We start from the raw sequence: 16,408 nt of genomic DNA, 5'->3' as shown, positions 1-16,408 counted from the left end.
AACAAATGTAAACATTTTGGCAGTTGCTTCTGTCAGCGGTGGGGAGTGGAGGCAGCACTTTTATTTACCGTCTTGTTTGAATTAACAAAAATGGCTTCAGTAATTGAAACATTAAAATCAGTAAATGACAGACTTTGAGTGACTACTCCAAATGCTCTCACAATAAAGAATATAGGCTTCAGTGATTAGACTTTATTTTGCTCTTCAGAGGCCCTTTCTGGCTTACTTGTAGATTTCTAGTTGCTGCTACAATTGTGTTGACCTCAGAGCAAGTCTTTAGAAAACTAAGAGAGCAAGGTCTCAAGTTTTGAGTCTGTATTCACTTGTGTTGTGATGAAAGGGAATGGCCGATAGACAGGCATTAAAATACTGCCTCCCCTTAGCCTCTCAGTTTCAAAATACATACAATGCCACTATGACCAAATGAGACACTCAAGTCTTTGGCACTGATTAGACACTAAAAAGGGGACCATTGTTAGTTTAGGTCCGTTCTAAATTTCTTATCAGAAATAAAGCGCTGTTTTGGTCCTTATAAAGATGTGGCTGGAATACATGCTAAGTGGAATAAAACCAATCGCGACTTGTGTTGGTTTATTCTTGTTCTTCCCCCAGGAGTATTTAAGGAAAGAATGCCACCTGAGTCAGAGTTATTAGCTTCTAAGAGTGTATTCACTTGGACTATAAAATCAAAATGCAATTTATTGTTACAGAGGAAAAAATCTTTACAAATTATTACACAAACACTGAAGCATTCATATCTAGTACAATGTATCATCAAATTACAATAAATTTGTTCTCCAGGAAAGCTGAACTGTAGTTAGAAAAATCATTGGTTCTAGTGTGAATTTTAACAACTCAACTTGAATATTCCCATCGAAGTATCTATTATTTATGAAACACCTACTAAAACAGCAACTCATTGCTTAGGTCATTTAACTTCTCTGGGTTTGAGTTTCCTCAGTGAAAAGTGAGAAGTCTGGGTTAAATTATCACAAACAACCTTTCCTATCCCCCAAGTCCATGATACACTGTTCTCTTAGCCCTCCTTCAACGTGAGGCACTTCTTTTCCTTGTGAACTGATAAAATTGTGTTTTATCAGCTGTGGCTTCTTGTGTATCTTGAGAATGTGAATTCCAGCACAAGTACTTTTTTAACCTTCCCCCCAGCCCCCGCCACCCAAACCCACTGTCATACAAAGCAGACTGTCTGTAAAATTCATCATGATGGGATTTGACCTGACACCAAAGTAGAAACCCATTTTAAACAATGAGCAGTGGCAGGAGAGGGCTCATTGACCGGCCCCGGTTTCAAGAAGGTGGTGTAGTTATGCCCTCAGCGCTCTGGCGTGCACTCTGGGCACAGCACACGGCATACTTCTAAGTGAGCAGACCATAAGCGACTGCTGCATAAACCGTGCTCTACTTCCGTGCCAGTACGGAAGGGGCCTGTCCTACTGCAGCCCTTCTTTGCCTTACCGGTTGACGGTCACTTAGCTTTATACACACATCCCTGAGAATTGTTTCGTCCCAAAACTTCTGTACTATTTCCAAAATGTTCTGTGTAGTATCTGTTAGTATGTGTTGGATACCCTTGGGGTTGAGACTCTCAAGGGATACATTTTTTAAAAGTGTGCAACAGGGTACCTGGGTGGCATAGTCGGTTAAGGGTACGACTCTTGATTTTGGCTCAGGTCAGGATCTCATGGTCAGATCAAGCCCCGTGTCAGGCTCTGCACTGACAGCATGGAGCCTGCTTGGGATTCTCTCTCTCCCTCATTCTCTGCCCCTCTCCATCTCTCTCTTTCAAAAATAAATATTAAAAAAGGTGCAACTACTTTTCCTCTTCAACATTGCAACTCTATAAAAATCCGACATTTGAACTCATCATTTTTCTGCTTAAAGCCACAGTAAAAATTCGAACGTACCTTTTCACAAATGAGATACATTCAGTTAAGTACTGACATTTTTCTTACCATCTTTACAAAGCTGCTTGCCAACCTCTAGGTTTTCTCACGAAGGTTAAGAGGGTTGGTCCACCTGCTCATCACAATACTCATGTGCCAACAGCAGACACCTCAAGACAGGTAAGAGTCAAGTCTCTTCCACTTTATGTATTTGACCACGACAAGAAGCTGACTCAGGAGGGAGAATTCCAGAAAACTTCCTAATATTTAAGACTTACTAATAAATCACTTTAGATAATACAAAAAATTTTTTTGAAATGTAACTTTTTAGCAAGAAACTGATCCTCAACAGTTTGACTACAATTAAAAAGCAAATATAAGACCTTTGTTCAGGATCTTAGTGCATTATTAATAATGCATATGATTGTCCTACGAGTTGCAGAGTGAGAATCTCTGAGAACGTACTTTTCTTGTATGAAGAGTTGAGAACTCGGGGTGCTGGGTGGCTCAGTCGGTTACGTGCCCGACTTCGGCTCAGGTCATGATCTTGTGGTAAGTTCGAGCCCTGTATCAGGCTCTGGGCTGACAGCTCAGAGCCTGGAGACTGCTTTGGATTCTGTGTCTCTCTCTCTTTATGCCCCTCCCCTGCTCGCGCCCTGTCTCTCCCTCTCGAAAATAAACATTAGCGGAAAAAAATTAAAAAAAAAAAAAAAAGATTGAGAACTCGCTTTGTAGAACATCACAAAGATAGTGAGAGGACAGGAGCCTACCCTTCTCACCACTGCCTCCTTTAGCACTATCACCACACTTGCACACAAATGCTTAATACATTTAATTGGAGAGGTTACATGGAACACACCAAAAACTCTTGAAACAGCATGTACTGCATAATCTAGTTACACAGTTTCAAAGACAAGAACAGATATTTATTCAATGAGGTAGATAGAAATACTCAAAAGTAAACTCCAAAGTAAAGCATATTCTAAAGTGTCTACACATGGATTTATAATGTATCTCTGAATTTATGCAGCCAGTGTTAAATGTTTTCATAACTCTTATCTATCCCAGCAGTTTTCAATGTTTAGCATACTTATTAAAGATTCTTATTTAGTCAAAGTAACCACTAAAATGATACGACAAAATAATTCATTTTATTTCTTAAATGCCTATGTATTTACAATCATAAAAATGTTCATGCATTATAACTTATGAGATACTATACTTTCACATTTATTAAAAATTAAAAATCTTAGGAAACCTAATTATTTATGAAGAAATTAATGGCCAATCAAAAAATGTCAAATTACTATTAGCTTAAGATTATATCATAATCATGAATAGCATTTCATCATGAATACCTTCATTTTACTTTTAAAACTATACTTACAGTTTTTAGATTAAAATCTCATATTGAGGCAATAAGACTTTACTTCAAATTACAGTCACATATGGAAGGGAGCTTTTAATTCAAGGTTTCGATGGTCCGTAGTACAAAGATATATTTTCCTGAGGGGTACATGATGGACAGCTAGCCAAAGAAATAGGCTAGCAGAGGGTAGTAAATAGCCAACTAAGCATGCACTGAACCCACAGACTACTTTAGAACACAGTAAATCTTTGATTATTGTCAGCTTTTCTATAATGTTCAGGTTCTCAAAGGTCACTGAATTTTATAATTATCTCCAAACAATTTTCTTCATGGTCATTTAAGCTTTGTCTAAACAGCTGAGTATGTTGCCAAGCAACAACACCATCTCCTCTGCTTAATTCTGCTTCCAAAATAACTTCAGTGGCACCAGAAAAATCATGATAGGAGCGAAGAGTTTTATCTGTTGGAGGAAAAAAAAAAAATTAACACTCTGCTTTTGGTAATTTAAAGAATATAAAGAAATAGCTTATATATATTATATGCCTAACACGTAGGTAAAAACCAACCCTTAAAAAATAAATACAATGATTCCTTAGGGAGGGAATGTGTCCTTTGAAACAAAGAAATAATCTTTCTTCATCTGTTTGTGTTTCACAATAAAAAACGTAAGCCTTTCTATCAGAATGAGGTTATACAACTTTTAATTAAATTTTTTTTAAATTTTTTACTGCAGAGTACGAATGGCTCTTGGGTATGGAACCCTCAAGTAAGTACGATTATTCTTCAGAGTGTTAACTATATACATCGTGATTAATTCTCCAAATGCTTACCGCCTGACAGTTCTACTTGTGCTGAGTCAGATCGCAATTTCCACTGTATTGTTCCAGTTTGAAAGGTTTGACTACTCGTTCTAATGGAAACGCTATCTACTTTGAAGCCAACTGACCCACACTCAAACTTCCAGGAAATGTAAGCGTAAGACGATCCTTCTTTTCGGGCTAAATATACCTACAAAGGAGGAGGGAGAGCAAGAACTGTCAGAAATAATAAAGTCGTGTAGAAAACACATGTAGTCAAAGTCTTACTGTCATAGGGTACTATAATACAGATGCTCTGAACACCTAGTTTTTTCCCACTGAGATTTTTACTGGTAACATTTCTCATCTTGTCAGCAGTTTTTCCTACAGCATCTTTTGCTCTGGAAGAAAGAAACTTGGATACAGGTGCCCCGTTAAGTACATTGCTAAGGGGTGCATGCTAACCAAATTTTGGTAAATCTTATTTTTTTTTAAATTAGTAAAGCCCAGCTATTTAATATGAACTTTAGGAGAAGTCCTGCTGAAAATGAAGAATCCTTTTAAATGCAATTATTCTATATCTTCTTTTCTAAGTGTGGATTTTCAGACAAGCTTTTTTAGAGTGAGAAGTCAAGAAAATAACTCAGTCAATGCTAAGTAATGGTTTAAAAGGTAGTATTCATGCTTGCCTCTTCAAATAGTATGCCCCCATTCCTTCATTATCAGTGATCCTTACCACTTTAAATGTATACTACTTAAGGCAGCCAAGGTTACTGGCTGCTTTCAGCTCATTTCCTTGCATAGTTTCATCTACATTCTAGAAGATGTGGACATTAACATTGACATCCACAGCCTTGGTCTTTCACAGTAACTCCATTTCAATCAGGCTCAACCCCCGAGAATCTCTTTTTATTTACTTCTTAAAAAATATATATTTTTTAAAGTTTATCTTTATTTTGAGAGATAGACAGCAAGCAGGGGAAGGCCAGAGAGAGAGGGAGAGAGACAGTCCTGAGCCACCCAGGTGCCCCAAGAATCTGACTCTTTAATCACTTATCCCTGATGTTCAAACTCACACAATAATCATGTATTTCTTTGAAATAAGTCTGGAAAAAAACCCTTTCCTCATTTACACTGCACTTACCATGAATAGTCATGACTTTATGCTCATCTTTCTCCAACTGCCTAATTAATGTTTTTATTTATTATTTATTTTTTTAATGAAATTTATTGTCAAATTGGTTTCCATACAACACCCAGTGCTCATCCCAAAAAGTGCCCTCTTCAATACCCATCACCCACCCTCCCCTGCCTCTCACCCCCCATCAACCCTCAGTTTGTTCTCAGTTTTTAAGAGTCTCTTATGCTTTGGCTCTCTCCCACTCTAACCTTTTTTTTTTCCTTCCCCTCCCCCATGGGTTTCTGTTAAGTTTCTCAGGATCCACATAAGAGTGAAAACATAAGGTATCTGTCTTTCTCTGTATGGCTTATTTCACTTAGCATAACACTCTCCAGTTCTATCCACGTTGCTACAAAGGGCCATATTTCATTCTTTCTCATTGCCATGTAGTACTCCATTGTGTATATAAACCACAATTTCTTTATCCATTCATCAGTTGATGGACATTTAGGCTCTTTCCATCATTTGGCTATTGTTGAGAGTGCTGCTATAAACATTGGGGTCCAAGTGCCCCTATGCATCAGCACTCCTGTATCCCTTGGGTAAATTCCTAGCAGTGCTACTGCTGGGTCACAGAGTAGATCGATTTTTAATTTTTTGAGGAACCTCCACACAGTTTTCCAGAGCGGCTGAACCAGTTTGCATTCCCACCAACAGTGCAAGAGGGTTCCCATTTCTCCACATCCTCTCCAGCATCTATAGTCTCCTGATTTGTTCTTTTTGGCCACTCTGACTGGCGTGAGGTGACATCTGAGTGTGGTTTTGATTTGTATTTCCCTGATGAGGAGTGATGTTGAGCATCTTTTCATGTGCCTGTTGGCCATCTGGATGTCTTCTTTAGAGAAGTGTCTATTCATGCTAATTAATGTTTTTAAAGGCTCACTTCCTTCCTATCATTTGCATGGTCTAGGATGTACAGCAAGTAACTGGCTCATGCATTAAACCTAAACTCCTGGCCATTTACAGGGATTATCTGTAGCTTAATTACTCTTTGAAAGGAGTGGCTAGTAAAGGGGGTTATCTGGAAAAGATGAGCCAAACAGTTATTGGAAGAAAGGTGGCTAGAGAAACGAAAAGACTAGGGGAAAATTATCTTAAGACAAACAAATACATTCAAATTTATGTCTCTCTCTCCATATATACGTATATATGTCTCTCTCTATATATATACATATGTCTCTCTCTCTCTCTATATATATATACATATATATATTTTATGTTTTAAGTCTTTTTAGAGCTCAGTAGTCTAATAAAAGCTCCCCCTCCCCCGTCCCACCCTTGCCAAAGTGTGGACGTAAAATACGAAAGATTGACGTTAGGGTAATTTCAAATTTCTAGCTTACCCCCAGAACTTTTTTTTTTTGTTTTTAATTTTTAATGTTTATTTGTTGTTGAGAGAGTGAGAGAACATGAGCAGGGGAGGGGCAGAGAGAGAAAGGGAGACACAGAATCCGAAGCAGGCTCTAGGCTCTGAGCTGTCAGCGCAGAGCCCGGTGTGGGGCTCAAACCAACAAACTGTGAAATCATGACCTGAGCTGAAGTTGGATGTTTAACCGACTTAGCCACCCAGGTGCCCCGAGATTAGAATTATCTTAATTATACCAAGGGGGTCTGGGCCACAACTTTAACTATCATAAGAAGGTTTTCAATAGCTGTTGAACATGTCTGACAGAACTGCTTGTTCTATAATTTACATTTTTCAGTCCTAAAGGCATCAGTTTTTAAGACCAAAAAAGTTAAAGGACAGGATGGAATTCACACTGAACTCTTAAATGCTTAAATAAACATTCAAACACATTGTGAAAAAATAAAAGGTCTCCCAGGCTAAAGAAACAGTATATGGAAATAAAAGACTACTGATATTGAAAATTCGGGGCGCCTGGGTGGCGCAGTCGGTTAAGCGTCCGACTTCAGCCAGGTCACGATCTCGCGGTCCGTGAGTTCGAGCCCCGCGTCGGGCTCTGGGCTGATGGCTCGGAGCCTGGAGCCTGTTTCCGATTCTGTGTCTCCCTCTCTCTCTGCCCCTCCCCCGTTCATTCTCTGTCTCTCTCTGTCCCAAAAATAAATAAAAACGTTGAAAAAATAAAAAAATAAAAAAATAAAATGTTAAAAAAAAAAAAAAGAAAATTCATGTCACTTTTTTCTCACATTATATTTTCTGTACCATTTTAACCAAGTTATTTTAACTCAGCATTTTTATTTAACTAATTAATTTATTTACTTTAATATTTATTTATTTCTGAGACAGAGAGAGAGAGAGACAGAGCATGAGTGGGGGAGGGGCAGAGAGAGAGGGAGACACAGAATCAGAAGCAGGCTCCAGGCTCTGAGCTGTCAGCCTAACATTTCCTCACGAATACTTTCATTTTACTTTTAAAACTATACTTACAGTTTTCCCTTACATTTTACTTTTAAAACTATACTTACAGAGTTTCGACGCAGGGCTCGAACTCACAAAGTGTGAGATCATGACCTGAGCCAAAATTGGTCGCCCAACCGACTGAGCCACCCAGGCACCCCTAACTCAGTGTTTTTAGAGGTAGAAGTTACCAAGCATATGTATACTCAGTTTGATCATTTGAAATATGCCAAAACAGTAAGATTTATATAAACACCCAACCGTAGTCCTCTCTGTATAATAGCAACAGAACCAGTACTTATAATTTATTTAGGAGAAAAAAGCATTTTATAAGCTCTCAAATATTCAATTGTTTTGTCTAGATGAAAAAACAAACCATTTTTTTTGTAACTACTGGTTGCTTCTAACTTCTTGAGTGTTACCTTAGACAAATTTTTGGATGTTGGTTTTTTAATGCATAGGTATCACTTGCTGTGGGCAAATTGTACCTGCTTGGTCTTGCAATTTCAGGGACTACTGAGCCACCTCACTTTCACAGCAGGGACAATAAAATCAGAAGTCATGGAGTTTTCCTTCCACAGACCCGAAATCTACACAGCACCCCACCCCTCCCTCCGGTGACCTATCCCTGTCCCTTTTTGGCAACTGTAAGGCACACACAGAACAGGCAGATCACAACCTGTGGGTGAGAACAAAACCAGTCTGTCTGTGGCTGGAAAGTCTAAGCTTTGCCCCTAACAATGTACACAATGTAAACTTGTCCTTTGGATTATGGCTGTAACCACTATTTTCAAGATTGAGAACAATTTGCATGTCAGCTTCTTTATGTTTTATGTATTTCACATCCTACAGATCTTCACTTAAAGGGTGTCTGATTACTACATGCCAGGCTGTTTTGTCCACTGTTATGGTTTTCCGGAGGTTTGTGCTGCACTGTTGAAGCTGTTCTTCACTATACTCTTAAAATGATTCTTCTGTTTTGCCTGTCAAGATGAACTCTAATTAAGTTTACTGTGCAGCACTCTACAGTTAGTCATGCCTACAGATACCTAAAAGAACAGCTATATTTCAAGAGATTTTAATTTAATACTTATAGACTGGGTGGTATTGCTCATTAATCTTATTTCGGTTATTCCATTTTATCACTGAAGTCAAACATGAATCGGTCAGTCCCCACTGCATTAGTATCTTTCTATACTCTGTCTATTTCTCCTACCAGCAGCCTCTGAATTACCTCTGATCACTAGTGTGATCTTATCCTTCCTTTGTCTGAAATCTCTCGTGGTTTCCTGTTACATAACTGCAAGGTAATCAAAGTCCTTGGAACTTGACTACTGTTTACCTCTCTAGTCTCATTTCCCACCATTCTCCTCCATATTCCCTACTACTTTCCCCTGAATATACCAGACGTTTCTCACCTCAGTGTTTTTGCACATGCTCTATCTCATGCTCCTTCTACATCCTGTCTCCACACTGAGAAACTCGTCCACTGCCTCCTTCTCTAAAAGCCTATTCAGATATTAGTTCTTCTGCAAGGTCATCTCTGACTCAAGAAGGGAGAGTGGCTCTTCCTTCTGTCTTCTCTCCCTTGGAGTCATATACAGACCCATATTCTTCTACCAGTCATCTCACCAATCTAAACAGCTGGTCCATGTCTTCTTCCTTCACTAGTCTAAGCTCACCTTGATGCTTGACTCTTAATTTAACATTACATCATGTCCAAGCACATCCAAGCACATCATATCACATCCAAGCACAATGTCTGACAATGCACACTTACTGAATGACTAATGACTAATGCCATACCCCAAAAAGTGCTAAAATGACTCTACTGACAAAAACAATACTTTGCAAAAATGCAAAGTACTTAAAAAACATGCAAGGGGCAATCCAAATGAAGATAGATTATTTTTGATACCCTACACAGTTTGAGGGTGGTATAGAATTTACGCCATATACATTCAAAAATTCTTTCTTGCATCCAGCCATCTTTACTAAATATTTCTCAGGCACTATGCTAGATAGATGCATACTGAGAGGACAAGGGAGTAGAAAGACAAAGTCTTTTCTATGAGAATGTTTACAATCTGGTAGGATAGAGACAAATAATCTATTATATTTGTTGAATAAATGTCAAGAAGGAGGGGTACATGGTACAGTGAATAAATAAAGGGAGAAATGAATCCAGCTAGCTGGGACTGGAGGGAGTGAGGCTTACACCAAGCTCGAAGGAAAGGAATAAGTGAATCTAACAAAAAGGAAAGTAAAAGAAGTCCTGTGGAGAGGTGAGAAGGGCAATGCAGCTGCAATGCAGAGCAAGAAGGTACCATGGAGCAAGGTGAGGCCAAGAAGGCAGAGGCCAGACTCAGAAGAGACTTGAGTTGTTTCTTGTCCTAAGATCACTCAGTAATGACTAGGGTTTGGAAAATGCTTTTCTGCCTTACACCATGGAAAACAACTATCAAGGGACCAGAGCAGATGCAGAAAGACTAGTTAGGAAGCTATTAACACTTTTATCAAGGTGTTGTCACCTGCCTCCTAAAAGGCATACTGGTTTTCTTGATTCAGCTTTTTATATTTCTTCCAAATTAGACATCACTGAACAATGTATTTGCTAAGTAGTAAAATTTAGTAAGTCTCTGTGTACCTGGGAGACTAGCTCTTTGAGACGGTAAGAATCTGTTCTAAATATCTGAGAGCAGGCTGCATGTGCTGTCATGATTCCAGGCTGGAGGTTACTGAGGAAAGGTGTGGTGGGAAATAGGTAGGTTAGGTTTCTTCTTCTATTTAGTGGACCTAGAGAATCCCTAATTGGAAACATGCTAGTACAAAACTAAAAATATTGACTTATTTCTAGGTGGAAAATTCAATGTTTCAATGGCAATATATTACTTCTGAGTTATTAGACTCTATAGGGGTAATTAAGATTCAACTATTTTTCTTCATTTAGTATTAAATATTATAACTGGACAAAGATTCATTCAACTTTTAAAAAGTGATACCCCTTGTAAAGGTAAATCAAGGCATAAACTTTAATTGACTAGGAGCCTTTTTTTATTTAATGGCCTCTGCATCTCACTTACATTATTTAAATCTTACTCATACAATATACCCTCTGGGCACAATGGTCTATTTAGAGAACTCAAAACATGCCATGTAATCTATGCTTTTCCCCTACGGTTCCCTTGCTTTATGAACACCTACTCATCCTTCAGCGTCCAGCTCAAATGTCTCCTGCTCTACAGAGCTATCCCCAACTCCCACAGCCAGAGCTAATTACTCCCTCCTTGGTGTTTCCATAGCAATGTGTTGATATCCTTATTATAGCACTCTGCATCCTGGGTAAGATGGCTGTTTGTGCTTCGGCTTTCCCTGTTAGATTGTGAGGGCAGAAACCGTATCTTTATCTTTTTATCCATGGAGCCAAGAACAATGCCTGACATAACAGACATTTAGTAAATGTTTGCTGATGAACAAATGAGTGAATAAGACAGAATCGACCTGCTTCTCATCACATCACATCTTCTGCAGCATGTCATTGTTTTTTTTCCATTAATTTTCTCCATTAACACTGCTGGTTAGGAAAAAGGCATACTTTTTCTTTAGTTCCGCAATGACAGCTTAGTCCTTGGATAAATAACATGTCTATCCTATCCTGCTTTCTGTTCAGAAGAACCTTCAGGCTAAGGATAGTCTTCCAGAGAAGTTTACCCTTCCTCATTAACTGTATAATCAATTATAGATATACATATCTTAAAATTTAAATTTTCACCTTGCTCTATTTTTTATGTTCTTCTTTAACTCAAGAGGAATAATTTATATAATTTTATTAACGTTGGCAAGTTATTCTTAGTGTAATTTAAAAAGGTCACCAAAACAAGCACCAAGGTAAATTTTACAACAAAAACTTATGACTGGAAAAAAAAAAAAAAAAAGCAGGGATCTTACCCTTACGTCTTCTGCACTCTGACTAATGCCTAGTACGGTGACAAGCATATTGTAGATGCTCCTATACACTAGCAGCTGCTAACCTGTGACTCGCTCTTTAAATCTAGCCAATGTGTCCTGCAAATGAGCAACTTCCCTTCCCAAACATCCTGGCAAGTTAACTTTAAAAGCTCCCTCTAAGTTCACTAATTCCTATGAAAATCTATCAATAATATGGTTAGATCTGCTGAGGTCATGTGAATAGTTTTGAGTTTATTTTTGGTGTGTGTCTAAGTGGTAGGACACTTTAAAAGCAAAGCCTCTTACTATTAACTGGGAACATGTGAAAACAATGTGCAAGCTGGTATAAGTGAAATACTATAGTCCGGCATCCATTTCTTTCTTTTTCAGGACACAAAGAAGAAATAGCCAGTATTACTGTTCAATCATCCACATTCTTATGAAATGAAAGCATGTTAAATGCTTAGCTCTTGGGACTTTGGATTAAATGTGCATTTAGTAGGCAATCAACAAGTATCTGTGAAAGGATTAAATAACAATGTATTTTATATATTCATGCAAAAAACCAGTCACAAGTTGGTCATATATGTGATTCTTTTTCCCCATGAATGAATTAAATTCAGCCTCTTTGATGAAAATGGATGCTTCCTTGATATAAATGCACAACTGTCTTATGGACTTCTGATTAAACGTTGGGAGCAGGATTTTCTTTTACAGGTTTAAGGATTACTAAAAGTACTTTTGATATATCAGTTTTCACATTATACACAACTGAAAAATGAAGCCAATCTATGTTTGTTTAAAAACAATGACAAAGTTTTTAAACAGCTTCATGCAGGAAATTACCATGTTCCAGTCTGTTTCAACTTTTCTGAATATGGATTCCATTTTCCACACACCATTCTCCCATCCAGAAATGGTTTGATTATTATTTGAAACTCGGACGTAACGATCTTTCACAATATTATAACAAAGGTGGAACTGTTTGGAAATCTTCTCATTTTCAGAGGGAATGAGCAGGGTTTCTTTTCTCTTAAAAAGAAAGCAGAATTAGTTTTTCAACATAATGGAAGACTATATATGAAGAACTGCTACATCCAGTGGTTAAGAGATTCCTTCAACTTGAAAATGAAGAGTTGGTGCCATTAAAAAATTTGGAAAACATTTTATAGGTTAAATATGATTAGTATGATGTGGATATAGCTCCAAAAATTACTAAACAGAAAATGAGACGTATAAACCATAGCTCTGATTTATATTGTTGTGATTTATGTTCAACCTAAATTCATTTACTTTTGTTCATTTCTATCACCAACATCTCCAAACTGGACTCCTTCAGTTGTCTCCTAAAGTTGACTCCCAGCTATCAACTCTTACCTTTCCAATCCAAGCTCCACATAGTAATGAAAGTGATTTTCTAGAAATGTAAATTGGGATATGTCACTTTCTTGCTTAGCTCACTCCAATGACTTCCCACTGTACTTAAACTCCAAACCTTTACCAAGGCTAACAGGGCTCTAAATGATCTATTCCCTGCTTACTTCTCAAACCAATCTCATGGTAGTCTTCCATTAGCTCCTCAAAAAGGTCCAGCTAGTTCCTGCCTCAGGGTCTTGACATGCTGTTCCTGCTATCTGGAATGTTGTTTTCCTACTCTCCATATACTTGATTCTTTCTCTTCTTTCAGGCCTCAAAGCCATTTCATCAGTGTCCTTTCTTGATACTCTAAGGTAGGAGAGTGCCTGGGATACATAGCTTGAAACAAACTTCTACATGTGTGAAGTTCATGTTTTACCTTAAAATTCCAGGAAAAATTTGCATCCTAGCCCCCAAATAAATCCATGTTTATTGTAATGAAAATCAATCCCTAGAAATCTGAAATCACTGAGTGAATCTAAAGTTTGAGAAAGATGATACATTTATCCCACATCTTAAAAAAAAATTTTTTTTTTTAATATTTATTTATTTTTGAGAGACAGAGACAGAGTGTGAGCGGGGGAGGGGGCAGAGAGAGAGAGAAAGACACAGAATCTGTGTCTCCAGGCTCTGAGCGGTCAGCACAGAGCCCGACGTGGGGCTCGAACTCACAAGCTGTCAGATCATGACCTGAGCCGAAGTCGGACGCTCAACTGACTGAGCCACTCAGGCGCCCCTATCCCACATCTTTATATGCCACTAAAACACTGGTCCCTGTCCTTTAGACATGGGCATAGTAGCATCTGGGCCAGACAATTAATTCTTTGTAGTAAGGGATGCCCAGTACATTGCAGGTTGTTTAGCAGCAGCCCAGGCCTCTGTCCATTTGATGGCAGTGGCACCCCTCCGCCCAGATGTGACAACCAAAATTGTCTCCAGACATTGCCAAAAATCCCCTGGAAGGCGAAATCAACCACCACTGAGAACCAGTGCTCTAGTCTGTGTCAGTGTCTTGCCACAGTATTTGCTAATCAATCAAAATAGTAGGCAATGCTTTCTTGTTAAACATTGGGTACTAGGTATTAAACAATATGAAAACTTCAAATGCATAACAATCAATAAGCAAAATAGAAAACATCTTAGAAACAAAAAGAGAAAAAATAATGTTTGTGTGTGTATATATCACTGTTGGAATTATTAAACAGTAGTATAAAATGTATGAAAAACAGAATTCCCTAGTAGAACCTATGAATATCACTGTTAAAAAGGTTTAAAAAAAAAGCAGCTTATTTTTAGAAATTGATTTATAATTACGGATTATAACTTCAAAACAAGCATATAACAAAACTCCCCAATTCTTTTCTTCTTTATCAAAAATATTTTAGGGTGCTGACATAAACTCAATGGAAATAAAATTCAAAAGTAGCATTATCTACTATTTAACAAAGGATAACTAATTACCAAAGAGAAAAGAAAAATATTTATGCTACTGAACATAATTGTGTATGCAACTGAATAATCTAGATTCAGAATAACATTAATATTTCATAAAATCTTTTAATTCTAAGATTAAGATAAACTTTTCTTTCTGAAATGATATCACCAATGTTTCCTTCTTTTTCCAAATGATTTCAAGGTAGAGTTCCATAATTTTTTAGGACTAACATTTTTCAATTAACTTTTAAAATGAACATCTACTTCTAAAGAGGAAAATGATTTTTTAAATCCATGACCCTAATGGTCTCCAGTAACAGAAGTTTTAAAAAAAATTTTCAAAAGGGAAGACAATCCAGGCATATGACCCAATTCATATTTTTAAAGTTTAATCAACTTATATGCCATACAAGAGGAAGCACATCCATCCATAAAAAGAAAAAAGAATAAAGACCTAAATAATATCGACGTTTTATTTAAATTGAACACAGCTGTGAATTAAATTAGCTCTTTTAAATTGGCTTCATTTAGATTTATACTTGTAACTTGCACTGCATCAGCAGTGATTTGAATTATCTGTTGAATTTAGATCGTGTAATTCTATGGCTGAACCAACCCTTCCAACTGCTTCCTAAAGATGATGAAGTAAATTAAAAAGCAAACATAAAGTTTACTGGGGATAATTAACCCATTTGGGACATATTCCTTTATTGGAGAAATCAGTTGCAACAATGGCAAATCTAGAAAAAGTAGATATAAAACTCTATTTTGTTTGGAATTGTTTGATATGATACTGTGGTGGGTATTTTCTTTCCAAGCATTTTTCATTACATACCTTCTTAGACATTTATGAGTCAACTTTAAGTTCCCTAAGGGCAAGGGACAGTCTACTGTACTTTCTTACTGTTCATTACAGACACATTGCTTCTCACCTAGCCCCTAACTACAGGCATATGTCCATTGTTCATTATTTAATTTGGGGACATTAATCAAGAGAGAATGTCTTAATATAAATTTGGCAATAGTAATCACAGCAGCAATGATCATTTCTAGCCAATAACAGATACAGGCAAGTAAATAACAAGAAATAAACACTTTCCTTCACTGAATTATCCAGATTCTATTATTTGTCTCATTGTACTATAAAAAAATTTCTAAAAAGGTAAAACAAGCCTTTCTAAAATGTATAAAATCTTATTTTGAAAAACTTAAACAGGCACTTCCCAAAAGATGATATCCAAAAATTTACAGGACAGGCATTCAACTTCATTAGTCATCAAGGTAAATGCAAAAATGCAAGGTAAAACCACAATATAATAGTACTACACACCACCAGAACTGCTAAAATGAAAAAGACAATACCAACTACAGGCAAATATGTGACAAACTCTCATTTGCTGCTGGTCAGAGTGTAAACTGGCACAACCACTTTGGAAAACTGCTTGGCCATATCTACCCAAACTGAACATACTCCTACTCTATGACCTAGCAATTCCACTCCTAGGTATACATCAAAGTCAAATGCATAAATACATTCACTGAAAACATGTATATAAATGTTCACAGCAGTACAACTTTTAACATCCAAGACCTAGAAACTCAAATGCCCATCAATGGTGGCACGGATAAACTGCATTTATACATTATTATATATCAGTGAGAAAAAATGTGCCATAACCATGCAGCAACAAGTCTGAATTTCATGAAGTAATGTTAAAAGAAAAAAACTCCTCACCAAAGAGTACATATGGTACAATGCCATTTACATAAAGCACAATAATAGGCAAAATCAATCTACGAGGTTAGAAACCAGGATAATGGATACTCTTAGTGGTGGGAGAAGTGACCGGAAGGGAACTCATGGCCATTCCTGGGATTCTGGTGGCCTATCTGCCACTCTGGTTGGTGGTTACATGGATGCTCAATTTGCACAAATTTGTTAAGCTATACACACTTATAATTTGTGCATTTTTTCTGTATGTACTTTAGTAACAGTTATAC

The 16,408-nt window shown here is 37.3% G+C and overlaps 1 protein-coding gene across 4 annotated transcripts in view; it reads right to left on the bottom strand.

The window, feature by feature from the left end:
* Window positions 1-2,719: 2,719 nt before the first annotated feature.
* Window positions 2,720-16,408, bottom strand: part of NGLY1 (N-glycanase 1) — a 64,628-nt gene continuing 50,939 nt past the window's right edge. For 2 of the 4 annotated variants that reach the window (XM_040480029.1, XM_040480032.1), the window contains 3 exons: window positions 12,404-12,589; window positions 4,104-4,281; window positions 2,720-3,733 (listed from right to left, as the gene is read on the bottom strand). In XM_040480029.1, the coding sequence (XP_040335963.1) occupies window positions 3,558-3,733; window positions 4,104-4,281; window positions 12,404-12,589 (540 nt within the window). In that variant the 3' untranslated portion in view covers window positions 2,720-3,557. The remainder of the gene's footprint in view (window positions 3,734-4,103; window positions 4,282-12,403; window positions 12,590-16,408) is intronic. The other 2 variants (XM_040480030.1, XM_040480033.1) reach the window with 2 other exon arrangements.

This window comes from Herpailurus yagouaroundi, unplaced genomic scaffold (genome assembly GCF_014898765.1).
Source record: "Herpailurus yagouaroundi ecotype Mexico unplaced genomic scaffold, PumYag 159, whole genome shotgun sequence".
In the NCBI taxonomy this organism is placed as follows: domain Eukaryota; kingdom Metazoa; phylum Chordata; class Mammalia; order Carnivora; family Felidae; genus Herpailurus; species Herpailurus yagouaroundi.
This window is presented reverse-complemented; position numbering and strand designations above follow the sequence as displayed.